Here is a 26,420-nt window from a genome sequence, read left to right on the forward strand (position 1 = left end):
CTCCAGTGTTCTTGCCTGGAGAATCCCAGGGATGGGGTTGCACAGAGTCGGAGACAACTGAAGTGACTTAGCAGCAGCAGCAGCAAAACTATTTAAAAATGAATTTATTAAACAGACTCAACCCTCTGTACTGCATCGTTTCCCAAAGTTGGAAAAAGAGAAAACTTAAAGATTTCTGTTCTTTATTGTAACCTTTATTCTTCTTTATCTCTTGAAAAAGCCTTTAGACCACTGCCCCTTAGAAATTCAGCTTAAGTTCACAAAGAAGGCTAAAGAGTTTTGCTCAGCATCAAAGTTCCTTTCCAATTGTGTGTCTATCAGAAAAGTCTCCCTGGCTTCAGTGTTCATTTGTATACCTACCTCATCATTTACTCCAGGTCACTCTCCTCAGTGTATTCGGTCTCTTCCTGACTATTGTAAAAAAGACAAGTATTATTGAACACACACACACACACACACACACACACACACACACACAAGCCATCTAACTAACAAACCCAAAACATTACAGAGAATTCCCAAAGTCTAGCATTAGAAAGGACCTTGAAATGCAGTAATATACACTAGACAAACTCAGATGGGTAATAGACAATCCTTTGCATGAACATATCTACATGAAAGCAATTTCATAATTTCTTGGTTTTTTTCTAACTTTATTAGACATTGTAGTTGATTTTGGGGTTGGGGGCTGGGGGGGTGGGGGCGCTGTGCTGTGCAGCTTGTGGGATTTTAGCTCCCTGACCAGGAATCAAGTCTGGGCCAGTGGCAGTGAGAGGGCAGACTCCTAACCACTAGACAGCCGGGGAAGTCCCCATAATTCCTTTTGATATGTAGCACAGCCAGTCTCCTTGCCTCATCTGGCAGTTTCCTCTATTGTGAAATCTAAATTAAGTCCTGGGAATCCTCAGAAAGGAAAAGGCATTATGAATCTAAAAAAAGGAAGTGGAGTGAAGAATGGCTATTTTGTGGGGGTGGAAGTGACTAGCTTTTACTGAAGACTTTATAAACAGCGGTAAACAGGCAGACAGCACTTCAACTCTAAGACCATTACTCTAGCTATGATAAAAAGCTTTTCTATTGATGTGGAGAAAAATGACTTTAAAGTGGAAACTCCCTAGGCAATTAATTCCTAGTTTTATCTAAGACTTTCCTTTCTGAATTTGAAACTCAATGATTTCCTTCTGTGGTTTTATCAATGGGCCAGAGGTCTGATAAAATTGCTTCCTTCCTGCACTTGGAACTATGCCATCTCTCTTGGAAGAAGTGATGTACCTGCCTTTCTGGCCTGGCTCAGGACTCAGTGGAACAAGAGGCACAGATGTGTAGCCAAAAAGTTCAAAGGCAGGCCAATATGACTAGCCCAGGGATGGACCAGAACGGATTTGACTTGAGTCCTCTCTCTCTATCTCTGTGAATGTTAATCAGCTTACTTAGCACTTTGCTTTGCCCAGGTAATCTGTGAGTTGAATCAAGAGCATAGTTTGGAAGTAACCATGGTTTATGCATGATTCTGGGTTTTCTCTTGTTGGCATTGTCATTAATACAGTTTTAGAAAATTTAGTCAGCTGAGTAAATCCCATGGCAGGAGATAGGCATTATGTGGAACTCTTGAAGGTAAGTGCTCTTGACAATTTGAGCAACAAGGTAAGAAGTAAAACTCACTTCCGTTGGCTCTGCTCTCCCTTCCCTCTAACCAATCTAAGAAAATCACAAGGTGACCTTTCAGCTTTGGCAAATATCCCTGGTGACCTGAGAGTGCTATCCTCATGCCCAATATCAACCTTTCCCAGAAGAAGAATAGGGAGGTCTCCTATTCCCCAATTTCCTTATCTACCATCATACTTACTATTCTGCCATATGAGGGCTATTCCTTCATTACGAAAATGCAGCAATTACACAAGGGAAGAGTGATACATTAAGCCACCAACTACATTTAACACCTTCAGTAGAGTTCATTTGCTAGTTGTCAGAAGGGAAAGCAGTTCCCTGAGGGATTAGGATATGTACCATTGAATAGTAGAGGGATCTTGAGCCAGGAGGCTGGATAGAGGGAATCAGGATCAAGGAGAATGATGGTATTGAAAGGACAGGTAGAAGGAGGCCAAAGACAATCCCTGCTGTACAGGAGAGGAGCTCAGAGGAGAATCTTCAAAAAGGGACCCTTCAGCATTCCTGGCTCAACCGAGAGAACTGAGTGACACGATTATAGAGAATACCATGGCAGCAGGGGATTTGGCAGCAAAAGAGATCTACTTGCAATGTGGCAACTTTGTCAGTCACTAAAAGGTAGCTGACAACTAGATTTTAAGCACAAAAGGATTTGACATGTCTTGCTGTTTGTAGATATGTGGGTTTGGTTACCCCAAAAAATGAGTCTGGAGAGAGAGTTGGAGAGAATGAAGAAGAACAAAGGTGCAGTGCCAAAGTTCATTGCAGCACTGTTTACAATAGCCAAGACATGGGAAGCAACCTAAATGTCCATCGACAGTGTGTGCATGCGTGCTAAGTCACTTCAGTCGTGTCTGACTCTATTCAACCCCATGGACTGTAGTCTGCCAGGCTCCTCTGTCCATGGGATTCTCTAGGCAAGAATACTGGAGTGGGTTGCTGTGCCCTCCTCCAGGGATATTCCCAACCCAGGGACCAAACCTTTGTCTCTTATATCTCCTGCATTGGCAGGCAGGTTCTTTACCTCTAGCACTACCTGGAAGCCCATGGTGTATATATGACAATAGAATATTACCCAGCTGCTAAAAAGAAGGAAACAATCCTATTTGCAGCAACATGGATGAACCTAGAGATTGTTATACTGAGTGGAGTCAGACAGCAAAGGAGAAATATCATATAACATCCTTATATGTGAAATATGAAAAGAAATGATACAAATGAAGTTACAAAACAGAAACTCACAGACTTAGAGAATGAACTTGTGGTTGCCAGGGGGGAGGAATGAGGGGAAGGGCTTAGTTAGGGAGTTTGGGATGGACATGTACACACTGCTATATTTAACATGGATAACCAACCAGAACCTACTGTATAGCACATGGAACTCTGCTCAATGTTATGTGGCAGCCTGGATGGGAGGGGAGTTTCCCGGGGAACAGACACATGTATATCAATGGTTGAGTCCCTTGCTGTTCATCTGAAACTATCACAACATTGTTAGTCAGCTATACCCCAATACAAAATTAAAGATCGAAGATTAAAAAAGAATAAAGGTGTAGTGAATGTGGATGGGGAGTGGGAAGGTTGGGGGGATGACAGCCTTCATGACATTAAAGCGCTTGTCTGGGGCTCTCTGAGAAATGCTTTGCTGATTTCTTTTTCTCCCTTGTACTTCCCTTCTTTCCTCTCTCTTATTTGTCTCCTCTCTTGCTCCCATTCTCCTAGGAAATCCTGCCTCTCCCTGCCTTCTCCCTGACTGCATTTTAAGGATGTCAGCGGTCCTCTTTAGTCTTCCTTTGGCTCTGGCTTATCTCAGTCCCAGCTGGTGTCCCTCCGAACCAAGAGGCTGCTGCAGACATTGTTTTCACAAATTAAGTCACATATTGGGCCCAAAGTCTACATACACGGTGTTAATTATCAGCTCATCAATTAAGGGTGGGCAGCTGTATGCTTTGTGCGTTTTTCCAGAGCTGCACAGGGAGTCCTAGTAGCTACTCACTAGTTTGGGCTCTGGTTCCCAGTGGAGTTGGAGGAAATAATTTGCTTTGGCTGTGGGTGACCTGTTACAATAGAATTTCTCTGTTTCTCCTTGGCGTCTAGACTATTCCCTATTACCCCATCTGATTGTAAGAACTTCCCCTGCACAGGGTGGAGCTTTGATAACAACCCAAACAAAGAAGATGGAATAGAGACGCAGACCTAGAGAATGGCTTGTGGACACAATGGAGGAAAGAGAGGGTGGGACAAATTGAGAGAGTAGGACTGACGTATACACACCACCATGTGTAAAGCAGATAGCTGGTGGGAAGCTGCTGCATAGCACCGGGAGCCCAGCTTGGTGCTCTGTGGTGACCTAGAGGGGTGGGAGGGAGGCTCAAGAGGGATGGGCCATATGTATACTTATAGCTGATTCATATTGTTATACAGCAGAAACCAACACAACATTGTAAAGCAATTATATGCCAATTTTTTTAAAAAGTATACATGAATAACCTAAAAGGAATGGGGCTAGATTTAACAAAAAGGAGAGCACAGAAGGAATCGCATCTTACCCGGCAGTCCTTCCTCCTTTCTCAACAGCAACCTCCTTCTCCCACTTCCTGTCATACTAGATGGGTGTGGGATGTGGATGAGGTGGTGTTTTTTACTAGGAGTTACCTCCTATAGATTATGGAAGGTTAGGAGAACCATGTCTTTCTTTGCACCCAAAGGGCCACTGAGAAAGGGATGTAGGAAGCAATACTTTCTGTCTCTAGCCATTTTTCTCCCCTCCTGGAGTTTGGAGTATTAAGTAGAAAACACTGTCATAGATGTTTCTTAAGTCAGGTATTTCCCAGAGGTTCAAAGGCACTCTGAGTCTTCCAGGCTCAGTTGGCTTCTTTCACCTAGGGTTCTGCTGCTTTTGAAGCTCACATTTGGATGAATAGAAGGAAAGAGCCAAGGAGTCTGTTGGCTTCCTTGAACTATGCAGTCTTAATGGTTAAAGAAGTCAGAAAGAGTTAGTACCTGAGGGTGAAGAGTTAGAGGCCATTCTGAGAGTTCCCCAGAAAGTTTCAGTTCAGTTCAGTTCAGTCGCTCAGTCATGTCTGACTCTTTGTGACCCCATGAATCGCAGCATGCCAGGCCTCCCTGTCCATCACCACTCCTGGAGTTTACTCAAACTCATGTCCATCGAGTCGGTGATGCCAGAAAGTTTGGTGGTCTCCAAATTCTACATGTACTTCTTCAGCCTCCTGTGCTCATGAAATGATATGATAGATGCTCATGAAATGCTTACTCACTTGAAAGGAAAATGAAGTCACATTCTTTGAAGCCACTGGCTAGCTTCCATTAAGCCCATATAGATTTTTTTTCTTGGAGACGGGCTAGTAACATAGATCTGTACTGATCTTCAGGACTTTTCAAATCATTGTATTGGAGCTACAACCATGATACATGTTGGGAAAAATGCCCTTTTGACAAAAGCCAGCACCATCTTTTACATGCATTAAATTTAAGTGACTAATGGAGGGTTTGAGATTCACAGAGGTGAAGTGACTTATTGAGCTTCTATAGTAGGATGAGGAGGAAGGTAAGAACATAAAACAAATATTCTAACTCTTCTTCTACTAAGATAATAATTTCATTCCCCTGGTTACAATGGTGACAAAGGAAATTCCACTGTTTGATAGTTCTGCATACAACTAATATAAAGGTGGTCAATTCACATAAGCAGGATGCAGCCCTGAAATTAAAAGATGCTTGCTCCTGAGAAGAAAAGCAATGACAAACCTAGACAGCGTATTCAAAAGCAGAGATGTTACCTTGCTGACAAAGGTCCATCTAATCAAAGCTATAGTTTTTCGTGTAGTCATGTATGGATGTGAGAACTGGACAATAAAAAAGACTGAGTACTGAAGAACTGATGCTTTTGAACTGTGGTGCTGGAGAAGTCTCCTGAGATTCCTGTAGACAGCAAGGAGATCAAACCAGTCAATCCTAAAGGAAATCAACCCTGAATATTTATTGGAAGGACTGATGCTGGAGCTGAAGCTCCAATACTTTGGCCACATGATGCGACTGGAGAAGACCCTTATGCTGGGAAAGATTGAGGGCAGGAGGAGAAGGGGGTAGCAGAGGATGAGATGGTTGGATGGTTGATGGTTGCATCAAACTCAGTGGACAAGAGTTTGAACAAACTCTGGAAGATAGTGAAAGACAGGGAAGCCTGGCATGCTGCAGTCCATGGGGTTGCAAAGAGTTGGACACGATTGAGAGACTGAACAACAAAGGAATAGGGAAGTAGCATTATGGTGACTCATCAGATGCAAAATGCCCACTCCCCACCCCTGACTAAATTGTATTTCCAAGAACTTCATATAGAATGTGACAATGCTAACTTTGCATATGTTTATGATTAAGGTCCTGCAACATCTCATCTCACGTATTTCCACAGCACATTTCCCTTTGAATACAAGCATCTCTTTCATTTTATAAAATGCTTAGTACTGTAGTGGTTCGTTTTGCACATTCATTTTCTTTCTGAAAATAATTTCTTCATATATGAGCCTTTTTTGTAACACAGGTTACATCTGCATTGCAAGGGAAGAATGTTCTTTGTCAGTTAATGATGCTTGGTCAATTGGATATCCATATAGTAAAAAAAAAAAGTGACTCGACTTCTATTTTGCATATACACAAAAGTTCATCCCATGTGGGTTAATCAAATAGCATATTTATGATCTTGTGGCTAGGCAATAAACACCTAGAGTAGCTGTTTTAATACCCATGTCTACCAATTCTCTTGGCTGAGCATTTTGGGGACTATTTATATTGATTGATTTTTCTCCTCATTATGAGTTGTATTTTCCTGCTTCTTTGCATGCCTGGTACATTTTGACTAGACGCCAGACACTTTGAATTTTACATGGTTGGCTGCTGGATTTTTTTTTAATTCCCTTTTTTAAAGCTTTGTTTTAAGACACAATTAAGACACTTGGAAACAGTTTGATCATTTTGAGGTTTACTTTTAAGAGTTGTTAGGTTATACCAGAAGCTACCAAAATATTTTAGTCTAGGGTTAAATTTGTTCTCTCTACTGAGATAATATCCTTCTGTGTACTTTATCTGATGTCCCAATCATTAGAGATTTCTTGACTTTGGCTTTTAGGAATGTGAACTCTTAACGGTTTTGTTTGACCTCCAAGAACTGTTCTGCCTGCTCCTTTCTGATGGTCTGAAGGTAGTTTCCTTACAACACATGATCAGAACTCACCGGAAAATTGGAAAGGGTAGCACCTGCATGTTTCCATAGCTCTCACTCTGTGTATACTCCTCCTATCTATTACTCTGCCCTGCATATTCTAACACCTTGGCCTCCTGAAATCCTCCACTCTATCTCCTCAACTTAGTGAGAATACCAGACTCTTTCCAGTTTTGCACTTCCTGCATTATGTGCTGGAAACTCTTTCCCAGAAGTAAGCTAGGGCAATCATAGGGCTCACCTTACGTGTTTCCCTTCTTTCAGGGATCCTGTGAGGTCTTGCTGCCCAATGTTTATAAAGCATTGTTTTGTATATTTGTCTTTTTTTCCAGTTTTGCTTAGAAATAATTAACGTTTATTACTGTGAAAGTTGAAGGTACAGAGCATGATTGATATACATATATTGTGAAATGATTACCACAATAGGTTCAGCAAACATCCGTCTTATAAAGATACAGTAAGGAGGAAAGAAAGAAAAAAGACTTTTTGCTTATCATGAGAAATCAGGACTTACTTTCTTAACTTTTCTATATATCATATAGCAGTGTTAGCTATAGTTATCATATCACATATTACAACCCCATTCTGTGCTGTGGTTAGTCCCTCAGTCGTGTCTGACTCTTTTAGACTCTATGGACTGTAACCCACCAGGCTCCTCTGTCTGTCGGGATTCTCCAGGCAAGAATAATGGAGTGGGTTGCCACGCCTTCCTCCTGGGGATTTTCCGAACCCAGGGATCAAACCCAGGTCTCCTTCATTGCAAGCGGATTCTTTACCATCTGAGATACCAGGGAAGCCCATATTATATCCCTAGTACTTATATCGGAGAAGGCAATGGCACCCCACTCCAGTATTCTCGCCTGGAAAATCCCATGGACAGGGGAGCCTGGTAAGCTGCGGTCCATGGGGTGGCTAAGAGTCAGACACGACTGAGCGACTTCACTTTCACTTTTCACTTTCATGCATTGGAGAAGGAAATGGCAACCCACTCCAGTGTTCTTGCCTGGAGAATCCCAGGGACGGAGGAGCCTGGTGGACTGCCATCTATGGGGTCGCACAGAGTCGGACACAACTGAAGCGATTTAGCAGCAGCAGCAGCAGCAGCACTTACATATTTTGCAACTAGAAGTTTGGACCTTTTGACCACTTCCTCCAATTCCACCTCCATCTTTAATAATCACAAATCTGATCTCTTTTCCTATGAGTTTTTAAAAAAGATTTCACATGTAAATAAGGTCATAAACTATTTGTCATTTTCTGTCTGACATTTCATTTAGTGTAATGCCTTCAAGGTCCATCCATATTGTTGTAAATGATAAGACTTCATCCTTTTTGTGGCTAAGTAACAGTCCATTGTGTGTGTAATTTTTTAAATCATAACTTCTTTATTCATTCATCTATTGATGGGTACTTACGTTGCTTCCACATCTTAGTTATTATAAATAATACTGCTATGAATATTGGGGTACAGATATGTTTTTTTAGTTTATGTTTTCCTTTGGATATGTTCCAGAAGTAGAATTGCTCGATCACATGGTGGTTTTATTTTTAATTTTTGAGGGCCTTCCATACTATTTTTCATAGTGTCTATACCAATTTACAATCCCACAAGCTGTGCACAAGAATTCTCTTTTAGCCACATCCACACCAGCATCTTTTTTTGATGATGGCCATTCTAACAAATGTGAATTTTTAATTTGACTTTAATTTGCATTTCCTTAATGATTAGTAATGTTGAGAATCTTTCCATATATCCATTGGCCTCTCATATATCTTTTTTGGAATAGTGTCTATCATAGTCCTTTGCCCATTTTTGAATAGGGTTATTTGTTTTTCTGCTATTGAGTTGTGTGAGTTCTTTAATATTTTATATGTTAACCTCTCATCATATGTTTGATTTGCAAATATTTTTCTCATCCCATAAGTTTTCTTTTTATTTTATTGATGACTTCTTTTGCTGTGAAGAGGCTTTTTAATTTGAGGTAGTCCCACTTGCTTATCTTTTTATTTTGTTGTTAATGCTTTATGTGTCATATCCAAAAAACCATTACCAAGACCCATGTCAAGAAGATTTCTTCTAGGTGTTTTATGCTTTCAGGCCTTACATACAAGTTTTTCCATCCATTTTGAGTTAGTATTTACAAGAGGTATAAGGTATAAGGCATGTGTTCAACTTCTTTCTTTTTTTATTGAAATATAGTTGATTTATAATGTGGTATTAGTTTCTGGTGTATAGCAAGGGGATTCAGTTATATATGTAATGTATATGCTATATATGTATATATTCTTTTCCATGGTGGTTTATTACAGGAATTTTTTTTTGCAGTTCAATAACTTTATTGGTCAATCAGCAGTTAGTTCTCATCCACACTGACTGTCTGTAGATCTTTGAAGGTGGTGACAGGCACGTAGATAACCAACATGTAGAGCTTGTTTGGCAAGTCTTTGTCTTCATTACATTTTCTGGACAACCGCACATGGATCCGGTATGCAACATTCCTTATTCCTTTGGCCCAGACGGCTTTGTTGAGTCTGGTGTCCATGTGCACATCTGGAGTTCCCATCTCCTTCATGGCAAATTTCCAGATTTCTTTGAGTGCCCTAGGGGCATGCTTCTTAAAACCCACTTCATGGAGGCGCTTGTGAATGTTGATAGTGTATTCTCTGGCCACCACCTCATTGATGGCAGACCAGTCCTTCTTCTTCTCACCGCCCTTCTTTGCGGGAGCCATCTAAACAAACCCAGGTGACAAGGACACTCAGGGCGAGTGTGTCAAACCTAAGTCAAGGCCTCCCTCCTGGCCCAGCCTCACGCAGCTGCTCTTGGGATGGTTTCTGGGCACCTATTACAGGATATTGAATATAGTTCCCTGTGCTATATAGTAGGACCTTGTTGTTTATCCATTCTATATACACCAGTTTGCATCTGCTAAACCCAAATTCCCAATTTAGCCCTCCCCTCCCCCATCCCCACTGTGGCAACCACAAGCCTCTTCTCTATGTCTGTGAGTCTTTTTCTGTTTCATAAATAGGTTCATTTGTGTCATATTTTAGATTCCACATATAAGTGATATCATATGGTATTTGTCCTTCTCTTTCTAACTTCACTTAATATACTGATCTCTAGGTCCATCCTTGTAGCTGCAAATGGCATTATTTCATTCTTTTTATGGCTGAGTAATATTTCATTATATCTAAATCTATATATATGTATACACACACACACACACACATATACCAAATCTTCTGTCAATGGACATTTAGGTTGATATCTTGGCTATTGTAAATAGTGCTGCTATGAACACAAGGATGCATGTATCTTTTGAAATGATAGTTTTATCTGGATATATGCCCAGGAGTGGGATTGCTGGATCATATGGTAACTTTATTTTTATTTTTAAGGAAGCTCCATACTGTTCTCCATAGTGCCTGTACCAATTTATATTTCCACTAACAGTGTAGGAGGGTTCCCTTTTCTCCAGACCCTTTTCAGCATTTGTTATTTGTAGATGTTTTAATAATGGTCATTCTCATTGGAAAAGACCTGGATGCTGGGAAATATTGAAGTTGGGAAGAGAAGGGGATGACAGAGGATGAGATGGTTGGATGGCATCACCAACTCGATGGACATGAGTTTGAGCAAGCTCCAGGAGTTGGTTATGGACAGGGAAGTCTGGTGTGCCACAGTCCATGGGGTTGCAAAGAGTCGGACACAACTGAGCAACTGAACTGAACTGACTGATTCTGACTGGTGTGAGGTGATACCTCATTGTAGTTTTGATGTGCATTTCTCTAATAATTATCAGTTTCATTCTGAATAACAATTATTCTAGTACCATTTATTAAAGATACTGTCTTTTCTCCTTTGCAGGTTCTTGGTTCCCTAGTTGACTGTATATGTTTGGGTTTATTTCTGAGCTCTCAGTTCTGTTCCATTGGTCTATTTGCTAGTATTATACTGTTTTGATGGCTATAGCTTTATAGTATAGCTTGAAATCAAGAACTGTGATGTCTCCTGCTTTGTTCCTCTTTATTAAAATTTCTTTGACTATGAGTCTTTTCTGGCTCTGTATAAATTTTAGGACTGTTTTTTTTTCTATTCCTATAAACAACACCGTTGTAATTTTGATAGGGATTGCATTGGATCTACAGATAGCTTTTGGTATTATTGACATTTAACAATATTAATTCTTCTAATCCATGAATATAGGATACATTTTCATTTGTTTGTGCCTTCTTCAATTTCCTTCATCAATGTCTTACAGTTTTCAGAGTATAAATCTTGAATCTCCTTAGTTAAATTTATTCCTAAGGATTTTTTTAAAATACTATTGTAAATGGGATTGATTTCTTTATTTCTTTTTCAGAAAAGTCATTAGTATACACAAATGCTACCAATTTTTGTACGTTAATTTTGTATCCAGCAAATTGACTGAATTCATTGTTCAAATCTGTTTTTTGGCTGAACTTTTAGGATTTTCTATATATAAAATCATGTTATTTGCAAATAGAGACAATGTTACTTTTTCCTTTTCAATTCTACTATCTTTTTATTTTTTTCTTGTGTGATTGCTCTAGCTAAGACTTCTAGTAATTTGTTAAGTAGGAATGATAGAGTGGACACCAATGTCTTGTTCCTAATCTTAGACAGCTCTGCATATTACTAATATACAGTCCGCTCAGTTTGCCATAAGCAGGAATAGGGAAGTAGCTTTATGGTGACTCATCAGATGTAAAATGCTTGCCTCCACTCCACCTTCCCCAACAAAATTGTATTTCGTACAGAACTGTAACAATGCTAAGTATAATAATGCTTTATGGATGTTCTTGATAAGAATCCTGCAACACTTTATCTGTTATGTTTCCATGGTATATTTCCCTTTGAATACATGTGTCTTTTTCATATTATGAAATGCCAGGTACTACAATGGTTCTTCTTGCACATTTGTTTTCTTTCTTAAAAATATTTTTTAAAAGCTTTCATTCATTGATTTATAGAAGCATGCTTTACTTTTAATGACACTGTATCTAAGCCGTTGCTAGCCAGGCCTTAATTATGTTCCTGCTTTCTGTCTCCCCTTTCTTTTTTCCTGTCTTTTTCTTTCTATCTTGTAATTATAAATAGTGTAATGTTCAACTTGATTGGCTTGCATTTAGGACTTTCCCCAAAGGCCTTAACAGAGGACCTGGGGATGAGCCAGTATTTCACAAGTTTGGTTTGGATATGTACCACAGAGGTTTCCCTAGTTTCCAGTCTGCCAAGTTAGCCTGACAATCTCCCCAAAATCACTTCTCCTGCTGTGCTCTGCCCCTTGGACTTCCAGGGAATCTATTCAATTGGGCCCTTGTCTTCTAAGAGGCCCAGGTATGCTGGTATCTAAGGTGTAGCTAAACAAACCCAGTGGGGAATGGGGAGCTGCCTGTGTTAACACCATCAGAAGAGCCATTCCTCTCATCCATCTTTCATCACAGTTCCCAGCAAACATTAAGCACTTGGTTTCAAAGGAAAAGACACATTCCCCTGACTCCTGTGGCTTCTGTGCTGTGAGTGCCAGCAACACACTCAACCAGCAGGCACACAAATATAAATGAGTAGGAAATGCTAAAGGGGCAGCACTGAACAATGGGGTGTGTATGTGTTTCAAAGCTACCTAAGTTGAGGCAATGTTTTCTAGGCTTTTATCCTTTCCAAAAAATGTAGGGCATAGATGACTATAAATTAAATGGTACTAATAGCCAGTACAATGGCACCCCACTCCAGTACTCTTGCCTGGAAAATCCCATGGACAGAGGAGCCTGGTAAGCTGCGGTCCATGGGGTTGCTAAGAGTCGGACACGACTGAACGACTTCACTTTCACTTTTCACTTTCATGCATTGGAGAAGGAAATGGCAACCCTCTCCAGTGTTCTTGCCTGGAGAATCCCAGGAATGGGGAAGCCTGGTGGGCTGCCGTCCATGGAGTCGCAGAGTCGGACACGACTGAAGCAACTTAGCAGCAGCAGCAGCAGCAATAGCCAGTACCTTTCTAAGTCCATGTCTTTATACTTCCCCTTTCTCCATCCCTTTTTAAAATGGAGAAGAAAGTCCTGTAGTAAAGCTGTGTATAGCCATACTTTTATTTAGCAGAGGAAAAACATAACCATCTTACATGTGTTGTCCCTTCACTCCTCAGTTCAGTTCAGTCACTCAGTCATGTCTGACTCTTTGCGACCCCATGGACTGCAGCATGCCCAGGCCTCCCTGTCCATCACAAACTCCTGGAGCTTACTCAAACTCATGTCTGTCGAGTTAGAGATACCATCCAACCACCTCATCCTCTGTTGTCCTCTTCTCCTCCTGCCTTCAATCTTTCCTAGCATCAGGGTCTTTCCAAATGAGTCAGTTCTTTGCATCAGGTGGCCAAAGGATTGGAGTTTCAGCTTCAGCATCAGACCTTCCAATGAATATTCAGGACTGATTTTCTTTAGAATTGACTGGTTTGATCTTGCAGTCCAAGGGACTCTCAAGAGTCTTCTCCAACACCACAGTTCAAAAGCATCAATTCTTCGGTGCTCAGTTTTCTTTATAGTTCAACTCTCACATCCATACACGACTACTGGAAAAACTCTTCACTCTTACCTTTCTTTTATTTCTTCCTCCTTTCAGTGTTCTTTTCAACCCCTTTCTTGAGATAAATCTGATCTCTCTCCATCTGCTCCTCTGTCTTCCTTTATTAACCCCTAAAAACATCTCTTTTGGAGATTATAGCTGGAGAGAGAGAGAGAGTAAAGGAGGACAGAGGAGGAAAAAAAAGAAGGGCGAGGAAACAAGACAAGGGTGGGTGAGGGCTTTGTGGAAAGACAGCTATTTCTCCACATCCTAACATACAGATTCTCTGACTTCCCTTTATTTTCAAAGAAACTAACAGTAATAGGTACCATACAATGAGTACTTATGTGCAAGTGCTTTTAGTGCATTATCACATTTAATTCTTATAACTGTTCAAGCTAGCACTGTTGATTGCTCCCATTTTACAGATGAGAAAACAGAGGTTCAGGAAGATTAATCAAGTGGAGTCAGATAGCTGCGGTCTAAATACTGACTCTGCTATCTACTAGTTAGGTAAACCTGGGCATGTTGATTACCTCTCTGTGCCCTGCCTATCACAATTTCTCTCTTCTAGAAAGGTATATAGTCTGTATCCGAGTTGCTAGGAGTTTGTACTTTACTCAACTGTTAAACTTGTAGGTACCAATTTGTTGATTGGAGAAAATCAGCCCAAATGTATTCCAGGACCTTCCTTCTCCTCCCATGGGTTTGATGCACTTAGCCAAGGATCTTAGGAAGACTTGGTTGGTGAGCAGTTCTGGCCAACTATTTGCTGAACAATTAAACAAACAAACAAACACATGTACTTGGTGTTGGCTATTCCAAATTCCAAGGTTATAGCTGTGAACAAGAAGACATGGCCCCTGTTCTCATGGAACTTTCATTCTAGTGGTGAAGGCAGGCAGACATTAATCACATTATCCTATAAATAAATGCATACTTGCAACTGTCATAAGTGCTACAATGGATCCAATGGGTAAGATCATGGCACTATTAATAAGGAAGGCAGGGAAAACACCTGCAAAGAAGTGATGATGGAGGCAAGATCTGGAAAGAGATGGGGAGTTAATTCTCAAGAAGAGAGAAAGAACGTACTAGAAAAGGAAATAGCTTGCCCCTTGTGGCAGGAAGGAGTGATACAAATATGGTGAACTGAAGGCAGATGAGTGTGACCAGAGTACAAGCCATGTGTGGTAGGGTATAGTCAACACATCAGTCTAGCAGGCACTGTTTTTGAGCACATGAGCATATATGGGAGCCTTCCATCATACTTTATAAGCATGGTTATGGCACATCAGAGATTTTCCAGGGCAGTAATGAATTTAAACATTCCATTGTATTGTTGCCGTAAGTACATTCACAGCGTTAGTTCATGTATTCTAATTTATAGTCTAAAGAATATGGCAGCTGTATGCATTCTCAGTTTCCTGAACCATGTCTGTTTTGTGGGAAAATAATTTGGCCACAGAAAGCTTCCAAATAGTGAAAGGGGATTAGGGTTAATATACCATGAAGGACGCCATTTACAGTAGGGTGGGGGCACTGGCTAGGCATCTTTCTCCATGATGTCTCATCACTTCCTGATCCCCCTTTCTGTTCCAACCCCTCACTACCTTGTGGGCTGAGGCATTGGTCAGGTGGGCCAGTTCCAAGATAGAGTTTCCAGGGACAGGAGATTGAATAGGCCAGGGTAGTGACCTAAAACTGTGAAGATCAGCAAGAGCCAGGGGATGAGGGCAAGCCTGTTCTTAGAGAGCATTGAGAAGGTCAAAAGCTGAGCATGGCAAGCCTAAAGGGTGAATGCGGGGTCACAAATAGGAGATATTTCCAAGAAGGTCTGAAGCCAGGTATGCCAGGGAACAGAGCAGGAAGTACAGAGCAAGGGCAAGAGAGAAGTGAGAGGGTTCAGGGTAATTCACTCAAATGAAGCCCTGAGGTCTGTGACTCATTTTCTTTGGCCACTTGCTGCATAGTGTGTGGTTGAGTTGGCCCAGTGTAATGGCATGGGGCCGGGACTTCTCCCGGTTTGCCCAGTGAGAAGTTGTGACTTGCTCCAGAATATTCTTGAGGTAAAAGTCTGGTTTCCACCAGCACTCTCCCAATCCACAGTCTTCCTCTTGCACTGACTCGTGCAACCAGCTCTGTGGATCAGAGTTTCAGCACCTCCTCTTCCCCCAGTCCCTGGTTGTCATGGAAGGACAGACATATGGGTAGGTTGGGCTTATTTCAGAGTGCTGGAAGCCACATACCAACTACATGGGCGGGGTTAGTATTGACAGAAAAGAGAATTCAAAGTGTTCACAGTTTCTTGAATTGCAATAGGCCCAGCAAGGTCTTCAAGCACTTAGTGGGGATGATGTAAATTGGGAGGCAACAGTGTTCAGTAGTTACTGTGGTATGTGTTCAGTGTGGGATGTAGATAGAAAGTAGAAAGAAAGTGAAGTCGCTCAGTCATGTCCGACTCTTTGCAACCGCATGGACTGTAGCCCACCACACTCCTCCGTCCATGGGATTTTTCCAGGCAAGAGTACTGGAGTGGGTTGCCATTTCCTCCTCCAGGGGATCTTCCAAACCCAGGGATCAAACCCAGGTATCCTGCATTACAGGCAGATGCTTTACCGCCTGAGCCATCAGGGAAGCCTGAACTCAAATCCCAGCTCTCCCATGTAATGACTGTGTAATCCTAGGTGAGTCACTCAATCTTTCTGTGCCTCAGTTTCTACAGCTGGGAAATGAGGATAATACTATTTATCACAAAAGATTGCTAAACAGCTTATGTGAGGGTATACATCTAAAATACCTAGCATTGTGCCTGGGATGGAGTAAATGTCTGGTAGATGGTAGTGTTTATTTTTATTGGGGAGAATGCTGGATATGATCTTCTATCTGAATTTTCTTCTCAAGTGCTTGGAATCAGCAGTGTTTGGGATGGTGCTCAGTAATTATGGCAGGAAGCAAAGAAGAACTAAAGAGCCTCTTGATGAAAGTGGAAGAGGAGAGTGAAAAAGTTGGCTTAAAGCTCAACATTCAGAGAACTAAGATCATGGCATCTGGTCCCATCACTTCAAGGCAAATAGATGGGAAAATAGTGGAAACAGTGACAGACTTTATTTTTGGGGGCTCCAAAATCACTGCAGATGGTGACTGTAGCCATGAAATTAACAGACACTTACTCCTTGGAAGGAAAGTTATGATCAACCTACACAGTATTTTAAAAAGCAGAGACATTACTTTGCCAACAAAGGTCCGCCTAGTCAAAGCTATGGCTTTTCCAGTAGTCATGTATGGATGTGAGAGTTGGACTATAAAGAAAGCTGAGCACCAAAGAATTGATGCTTTTGAACTGTGGTGTTAGAGAAGACTGTTGAATATCCCTTGCACTGCAAGGAGATCCAACCAGTCCATCCTAAAGGAAATCAGTCCTGAATATTCATTGGAAGGACTGATGCTGAAGCTGAAACTCCAATCCTTTGGCCACCTGATGCGAAGAACTGACTCAATTGAAAACACCCTGATGCTAGGAAAGATTGAAGGCAGGAGGAGAAGGGGTCGACAGAGGATGAGATGGTTGGATGGCATCACTGACTTGATAGACATGAAATTTGAGTAAGCTCCGGGAGCTGGTGATGAACAGGGAGACCTGGTATGGGGTCGCAAAGAGTTGGACATGACTGAGCGACTGAACTGAACTGAACTGAACTGAATTAATGCAGGGAAATGGCAAATAATGGAAACTGTCATTGCAGTAAGTGGGTTAAGGGTGCATTCAACATTTAAAATATCCTGAATGGGAACGCAGTGGTAGTAAAGTAGGAAAATCTGTCATGTTGCTGTATTACACGTACTAACAGGGGTTTAATCTGATGGCCCTTGACAGTGGCCCAGGGCTACCACATTGGGAGTTAGGTCTGGGGTTTGGCTGGACCTCACTGGAATAGCTAGGAACAGGCAGAACCAGAGAGTGAAGCTACTCTTTGCTTAGGAAGCACGGAGATGGTCAAGTCTGGGGATCTGTGTGAAGGCACACACAGTATGTAGAGCCAAGGTCAAGAGGCAAGTACCCATAGGAACCAGTTCGGAGTAAATGAAGAGCCAGAGCAGGAGCAAATTGAGTGGGTTCAAGGTGATTGCCATGAAAAGGGCCCTGAGGGCTGGTATTTGGATTTATTGGCTGCCAGCTGAATAGTGTGTGGGTGGGTTGACTGGAGTTTGTTGGTATGGGCTGGAGTAAACAGTAATAATAATCCTGCTCGGTAGATATAATTTCTGTTTTGGAGGGGAGGAAACTGAGAATTAAAGATGTCAAGCAATTGGTTTTATGCCACACAGTTCATCACTAGCAAAGATGGGAAGGTGGGAATGATCCCTAAGAGGATAGTTGAGATAACATGAAAAGCAAAACAAAGTTTTCCCTTGAGGGGTGCGGTGGGGGCAGGAGTAATAATACAATGTTGGCAGTTGTTACACTCTCTGAGACCCTGTTGATTAGAATTGTCATATCATAAGGGATGCAGCTCCCCTGGTGGCTCAGTTGTAAAGAATCCATGTGCCAAGAGATAGACATATATTCAGTTCCTGGGTTGGGAAGATCCCCTGGAGAAGGAAATGGCAATGCACTCCAGTGTTCTTGCCTGGGAAATCCCATGGACAGAGGAGCCTGGCAGGCTACAGTCCTTGGGGTCAAGAAAGAGTTGGACATGACACGACTTAGTGACTAAACAACAACAAGGGATGCTGTATGACTTAGCGGTTAAGGAGTATTTCTGGAGCCAGACTGAGAGTCAGACTTTGTTGTTGGTGTTTAGTTACCAGGTCATGTCTTACTCTTTTGTGACCCCACGGACTGTAGCATGCCAGGCTCCTCTGTCCATGGGATTTCCCAGGCAAGAATACTGGAGTGGGTTGCCATTTACTTCTCCAGGGGATCTTTCCAACCCAGGGATCAAACTCAGGTCACCTGCTTGGCAGGCAGATTCTTTACCACTGAGCTACCAGGAAGACTGCTGGGGTTCAAAATCTACCTCTGCCACTATCATCTGTGTGAAATGGAGAGAATTACTTAACCTTTTAGTGCCACAGTTTTCTCACATGTAAAGTGAGCAAATAATAATATCTATTTTTAGGGTTGTTATATAATTCAATTTATTAATGTAATTAAAGAACTTAGAAAAGTGCCTGGCTCATAATAAGCACTATCTAAAATTTAGTTATTATTAATAATAATAACAGGCTTATCTCAAATATTTAGATAATGCATATAAAATACTTAGCACAATGCTTGCATATAGTAAGCACTCAATAGAAAAATTATTATTACTATAAATATTCTACAACAATTAAGATTATGCAAGTACTGATCTCAGAAGGAAAGAGGCAGCCTCACAAAATCCACGGTAGGGACTACCTTTATGCTAGAAATTTGAGAGGGACCCACTCCTATCTTACAAGTACTGCCCCTTCTCTCATACAACTTTTTTTATTTTATTTTACTCTTGTATGAAGGTGACTGACAGCAATGGCTAAATTAAGTCATGCTGCTAATTTACCTCCAAAGGTTTATTTAGCACATCAGAAATATCTTTTCTCCTGACATAAAGAAAAAAGACAATGAAATGTGCACTCATACAACTTTTTAATTGCAAAAGAAATAGGCTAACCTGGAAGACAGAGTGCTCCTATTATTGAAGGCACTGAAGCATAGGCTGCCTAACCCTACTAGACAGGGTTACCATACCGGGGATTGACAGGTAATAATTATATCTAACAGTGATATAAATACTCTTATTATCCCCCTTTTACAGATAAGGAAACTGAGGCACAGAGGGTCATGCTCTTTGCCCAAGATCCCACAGCCAGTAGTGGCTGAGGTTCTTTCTAATCCCTGACAACCTCCTGTGAGATGTAGCTGATTCAATCCCAATACAGTAATATGAGTAAAATTATTGGATCCCCTTTTCTTTTTGCCAGAATGAAGGGGAATGATGGTGAATTCTGGATTAGAGGATTTAAAAGAGGAAAAATATAAAAGAAGACAGTAAAGCTAGTGAGACCTCTAAATACCAACTTGATCACCTCACAGTCTTCTTCAGGGCAGCCTCAGAAACTTGAACCTAACCTCGGGAAATCAAAACTGACTGAATTCTCTCTCCCAGGAATCCTCAGGGGCCCTCAGGATCAGAACTGGCCCAGAATTGGTAATTGGAGACCCAAGTGCCCACACAGAATTGTTCTGCCTGTTTCAGATCTGCAGGGAGCTAACTTGCATCTTGCTCACTGCAGTGGGCTCTATTTCAGTCATCAGTTAGATCTCCTGCCAGAGCTGTGTTCACAGAGGAGGGGAGAGGAAGAGAGGGGATTCCTGGTATGTAGGACAGTTCAGAGACATGAATGAGCAGGTCATATTTACTCTCTCAGGAAACAAGATTACTTGGCTGGAACAATGAGTTGAAGTCAGACAGCAGCAAGAACTGAAGGAAGTTTAACAAGAAGTTTTTTTTTTTTTTTTTTTTTTTTTTTTTTTTTACAGAGGGATTTGACAGTGAATTGAGGACTTTCTATGAGTGGTCATTATCTGAGCAAGAGAAGATCAAAACACTCCAGAAAGATTCCTACTGACCTATGCACCCTACATTGGAGGGAGGTGAGATAGAAGTTCAAGGAGGAGAATTGAAGATAGGAGAGGCTGTGTAATGGCCCAGCCCAAAGACAACTAGAGGCAGAATTGGATGGAAAGATAGTAAAAGCCAAAGGAAGAGAACTGGCAAGAAGGGATAAGTAAATAACTGGTTAATGATCAAGCCTTCTTGATATGTGATGAAATATGTGTTGTATTTCATCATATCTTTACTGAATCTAAGTCCTCTGCCTAGAATCCACTTCTTACCTTTATTTAACATTCACTCATCTTTATAGATTTAATCCATCCTCCAGATTGTATAAAAATTATTTGTTCATTTATCTATTTTCTCTACTACAGTTAGAACTCCTTGAGGATGATATCTATATCTACCCTTCCTCCCTCTCCATTCTTTCTTTTCTTTCTGTTTTTTACCAAATATTTTTGGATACTTACTACAGTCTGAGGAAATCAAGAAAAAACTTTGGACAGACATTCCACCTGATTCTGGCAATACTGAGCTTGGAAATTGATGGCATGTCTTGTGTGACGCTGTCTCAATGACTGCCAGAGAAAATGAACTTCTCTGGTGTCAGTAGAATAGAAGGTGTGATACAATAAATAAATGTTTGGTCAAAAAATAGAATAGGGAAACTCTTCTAAACACATTTTACAAGGCCAGCGTTACCCTGATAGTGAAACAAAACAAGGGTGCCACACAAAAAGAAAATTACAAGCCAGTACCCCTGATATAGAGGCAGAAATCCTCAACAAAATATTAGCAAATGGAATTCAACAATACAGTAAAAGAATCATATACAATCATCAAGCTGAAATTTATTCCAGGGATGCAAGAAGGGATCAACATCACAAATCAGTCAATATATATCTATACCACATTAGCAACAACAACAAAAAAGGATAAATATCAAATAATCATCTCGATAGATGCAGAAAAAAATTGAAAAGGCCATCATCCATTTATGATAAAGGTCCCTAACAAAGCAGGTATAGAGGGAAAATACACAAAATAATAAAGGATAAATATGATAAGGCAACAGCTAACATCATACTCAACAATAAAATGATGAAAGCTTTTCTTCTAAGATCAGGGACAAGACTCTCAGGACTTCTATTCAACATAGTATAGCCAGAGCCATAAGGTAAGAAAAATAAAGAAAAGACATGCAAATTGGAAAAGAAGAAGTAAAACTTTCACTATTTGCAGATGACACAATATTATGTACAGAAGAGCCTGAAAACTACACCAGAAAACTATAGAACTAATAAACAATCCAGCAGGATATGAAATTAATACAATAATCTACTGTGTTTCTTTGCACCTAATAATGAGCTGTTAGAAGGAGAAACTAAGAAAACAATCCCATCTATAATTGCATCAAAAGGAATAAAATATCTAAGAATAAATTTAACCAAGAGGTTAAACCTACAAGGCTTTAATTTAATAAATTGAAGAAGGCACAAATGGAAAGATATTTGATGCTAATGGATTGGAACAATTAATATTGTTAAACTGTCCATACTACCAAAAGTAATATACAGATTCAATGCAATCCTTATCAAAATTCCAATGGTAAAAAAAAAATTCCAATGGTATTTTTCATAGAAATAGAACAAACAATCCTAAAATTTGTATGGAACTACAAAAGATCCCAAATAGCCATAGCAATCGTGAGAAAGAACAATGCTAAAGGCTTCGTGCTCCCAGATTTCAAACAACATTGAAAAGCTATATCAATTAAAACAGTATGGTATTGGCTTAAAAACAAACACATAGATCAATGGAATAGAATAGAGATCCCAGAAATAAATCCACAAATATTTAGTCAATTAGTTGATGACAAAGAAGCCAGAAATTACAATGGAGAAGGGACAGTCTCTTCAATTAACAGTGTTGGGAAAATTGAACAGCCACATGCAAACAAAGGAAATAGGACAGCTAATACACCATATGCAAAAATTTACTCAAAATGGATTAAAGACGTGAATGTAAGATTTGAACTGTAAAAATCCTACAAGAAAACATAGATAGTTAATTCCTTGACATAGATCTTGGCAATGATTTCTTGAACCTGACACCAAAAGCAAAAGCAACAAAAGTAAAATTAAACAAAAATGAGACCACACCAAACTGAAAAGCTTCTGTACAGCAAAGGAAACAACAAATGATAGGCAACCTATGGAATGAGAGAAAATTTTTGAAAACTATGTATCTGATAAGGAATTAATACCCAAAATATATAAAGAACTTACAAAACTTAATAGCAAAACAATTCTAATAATCCAATTTAAAATAGGCTAAAAACTTAGACATATTTTTTTCTAAAGAAGGCATATAGACTGCTACATGAAAAGGTTCTCGATATCATTAATCATCAGGAAAATGCAGATCAAAAGCACAATAAGATATCACCTCACACTTGTTAGGATAGCTTTTATCAAAAAGACAAGCAACAACTGTTGGTGAGCATGTGTAGAAAAGGGGATCCCTGTACACTATTAGTGGGAATGTATGTTTTTGGTGCAGCCATTATGGAAAACAGTATGGAGGTCATTAAATTTTAAGCACAGAAATACCGTATGATTCAGCATTCCCACTTCTAGTAATATATCTGAAGAAGACTAAACCAGTACCTCAAAGAGATATCTGCACTCCCATATACCTTTCAGCGTTATTCATGATAGCCAAGGTATGGAAAAAAATCTAAATGTCTATTGGCAGATAAATGGATAAAGAAGATATGGTATATATAAATGGAATATCATTCAGCCACAAGAAAGAATAGAATATTGCCATTTGCAATACCACTGACTGAGCCTACTGGTAAAGAATCCACCTGCAATGCAGGAGACCCTGGTTCGATTCCTGGGTTGGGAAGATCCCTTGGAGAAGGGATAGGCTACCCACTCCAGTATTCCTGGGTTTCCCTGGTGACTCAGACAGTAAAGAATCTGTCTGCAATGTGGGAGACCTGGGTTCAATCCCTGGGTTGGGAAGATCCCCTGGAGGAGGGCATGACAACCCACTCCAGTATTCTTGCCTGGAGAATCCCCATGGACAGAGGAGCCTGGCGGGCTACAGTCCATAGGGTCGCAAAGAGTTGGACATGACTGAGTGACTAAGCATAGCACAGAGGATAGTATGCTAAGTGAAATTATGTAGAGAAAGACAAATATCATATGATCTTACCTACATGTGGACTCTTAAAAGAAAAAAGCCAAACCCATAGAATCATAATAGAATGGTTACCAGAACATGGAGATTGAGAGATGCTGTTCAAAGGGTACAAGCCTTCATTTATTAGTTTAATAAGCTCTGGGTATCTAATGTACAGCATGGTGACTATGGTTAATAGTACTGCAATGTGTACTTGAAATTTGCCAAGAGAGTAGACTTTAAGTGTTCTCAGCAACTACAACCACACAAAATGGCAACTATGTGAGATGATGAGTGTGTTATCTAACCAGATTATAGTAATCATTTCACAAAGTAAACATATGTAAAATCATTATGTTGTACATATATAATTTTAAATATCTATACAATTTTATATCTATTACACCTCAGTAAAACTGAAAAAAAAATATCCAGCACAAAACAAGGTAAAATTCACATTGCATATCCAATAAATTACATATCAGATCAGGCAAACAAAGAAGCAGGGAAATACAATCCATAATAATAAAATCAACCAAAAAAAAAAAATCAACCAATCAGAGTAAATCCAGAACTGATATAAATAGTTGAATTATCAGATAAGAATATTAAAATAGTTATTTTAACACTATTCCATTATTATAAATACACACCAGATGTTCAAAAAGATAAGATATGGAAGTATCTCAAAATTTCTAGAGATGAAAGATAGCATTTCTGAGATGAAAAATATACTGGATGGAATAATGGCAGATTAAACATTGCAGAAGACTGGTGAACTTGAAGACATAACAGTAAAAACTAACAAAAATAAAACTCAGGGAGAAAAGAGAATAAAATAATCAAATACAAAAAGCATTAGTGATCTGTCAGAAGTACAGAACAGACTTTTGAACTCTGTGGGAGAAGGTGAGGGTGGGATGTTTCGAAAGAACAGCATGTATATTATCTACGGTGAAATGGATCACCAGCCCAGGTGGGATGCATGAGACAAGTGCTCGGGCCTGGTGCACTGGGAAGACCCAGAGGGATCGGGTGGAGAGGGAGGTGGGAGGGGGGATCGGGATGGGGAGTACGTGTAACTCTATGGCTGATTCATATCAATGTATGACAAAACCCACTGAAAAATAAAAATTAAAAAAAAAGAATTAAAAAAAAAAGCATTAGTGATCTGTGAGACTTCTTATTATACATGTAATTGCAGAACAAAGTTGGGGGGGGCAGATATTTGAAGAAATAATCAGTGAAAATTATCAGAAATAAAGCTATCTCATAATGATAAAGAGGTCTACAAGGAAGAGCACATAATAATCCTTAATGTTTATGTCCCTAAAAAGAGATTTAAAAAATTTGTAGAAAAAAATGATAGGACTGCAAGAGTAAATAGAAAAATCTACAATTATAGTCTAATATTTCAATATCCATCTCAATAATTAATAGAATAGAGTGAAATCAGAAAGAATATAGTAGACTTGAACAGCACAATCAGCCAACTTGACCTAATTAACATTTATAGAATACTGCACCCAACAGCAGCAGAATGTATTCTTTTCAAGTGTAAATGTTCACAGAATATTTACCAAGATACCCTATATTCTGGGCCAACACACAAATCTCAATGTATTTTAAAAGCTTTAAGTCATACTAAGCATTTTTTTGACCACAATGCAATTAAATTTGAAATCAATATCAAAATGCCCTCTATAAAATACCCCAAAATATTTGAAAACTAAATAGCAAGCTTCTAAATACCAAAGGATAAAAGAAGAAAATTAAGGGAAATTTAAACTGTCCTAAATAAATGAAAATGAAAACACACATCTCAGAAATCCTGGGATGATACTAAAGCACTATTTATGGTGAAATTTATAGCACTAAATGTCTATATTAGAAAGAAGCAAGTTCTTATGCAAATAATCACTGACTTTTTCTAAAAAGAAGAGCAAAGTAAACCAATCAGAGCAAAAGAAAGAAAATAATACATATCAACACAAAAATCAATGGAATAGAAAACAAAAACCAAATAGAGAAAAATCAATGTAACCAAAAGCTGATTCTCTGCAAGATTAATGAACTAAGAAAGTTCTAGCCTTTTTTATCAGTAAAGAAATGAAAGAAGAAATAAATAACCAATATGGAGGATGGGAGAAGTAACATCACTACAGATTATTAAAAACTATTAAGGGAATAGTTAAACAATTTTATGCCAATAAGTTTGACAACTTAGATAAAATGAATAAATTCTTTGAAAGATACAACCTAACAAAGCTTCATAAAAAATTAATAGATAATACAACAACCTTCTAATTATTAAAGAAATTGAAATTGCATTTCAAAAATTTTCCCAGAAAGAAAACTTCAGGCTTAGATTGCTCTGCTTTTGAATTCTATCAAACATTCAAAAAAGAATTAAGCTTTCACAAACTTTTCCAAAAAGTAAAAGGAGGAAATACTAAAAATAGTATTATTTTTAATAATCCTCAACTTATTCAATAGGTCTATTGTTACCTTTATATGGAAACCAGAAAAAAATTTTTAAAGTGTAGACTAATATGCCTCAATATCCCTCATGAATATAGTTGCAAATATCCTCAACAAAATATTAGTAAATCAAATCCAGAAACATATTAGCAATGGTGAATAGAAAATGAAACTGCAAAAAAAAAATAACATAATACCATGAAAATAATAAATACTTGGTGATAAAGCTGATGAAAGATGGACTAGATCTGCACTCTGCAAACCACAAAACGTTCCTGAGAGAAATTAAAGACCTAAATAAGTGAAGAAATAGACTTGTTCACAAGGTTAGAAGGCTTGATATTGTTAAGATGTCAATCCTTCCTAAGTTCATCTATAGATTCAATACTCTCTAACTGAAACATAAGAAATGTTGTCTGTAGAAATTGACAAGTTGGTTCTCAAATTCATATGGAAATACAAAGGTCTTAGAAGAGGTAAAACAACTTTAAAAAGAAGAACAAAGTTGAGAGACAACCACTACCTGACTACAAGACTTACCAGTTCAGTCACTCAGTCATGTCCGACTCTTTGTGACCCCACCTACTGCAGCATGCCAGACTTCCCTGTCCATCACTCCCAGAGCTTACTCAAACTCATGTTCCATCGA

At 39.4% G+C, this 26,420-nt stretch overlaps 1 protein-coding gene and 1 non-coding gene across 2 annotated transcripts; both read right to left on the reverse strand.

The window, feature by feature from the left end:
• Positions 1-9,261: 9,261 nt before the first annotated feature.
• LOC136154176 (large ribosomal subunit protein eL31-like) lies at positions 9,262-9,639 on the reverse strand. Its single transcript, XM_065916448.1, has one exon. It carries the CDS (start codon positions 9,637-9,639, stop codon positions 9,262-9,264), a length of 378 nt encoding a protein of 125 aa, XP_065772520.1.
• Positions 9,640-18,986: 9,347 nt separating this feature from the next.
• LOC136154961 (small nucleolar RNA SNORA19) lies at positions 18,987-19,116 on the reverse strand. The gene has a single exon (XR_010660655.1). It is a non-coding gene; the product is annotated as a small nucleolar RNA SNORA19 (small nucleolar RNA).
• Between the last annotated feature and the right edge of the window lie 7,304 nt (positions 19,117-26,420).

Source organism: Muntiacus reevesi, chromosome X (genome assembly GCF_963930625.1).
Source record: "Muntiacus reevesi chromosome X, mMunRee1.1, whole genome shotgun sequence".
Lineage (NCBI taxonomy): Eukaryota > Metazoa > Chordata > Mammalia > Artiodactyla > Cervidae > Muntiacus > Muntiacus reevesi.

What these genes read in the sequence shown, in the direction of transcription:
- LOC136154176 (XM_065916448.1), bottom strand. Translation starts at nt 9,639, where the DNA reads ATGGCTCCCGCAAAGAAGGGCGGTGAGAAGAAGAAGGACTGGTCTGCC.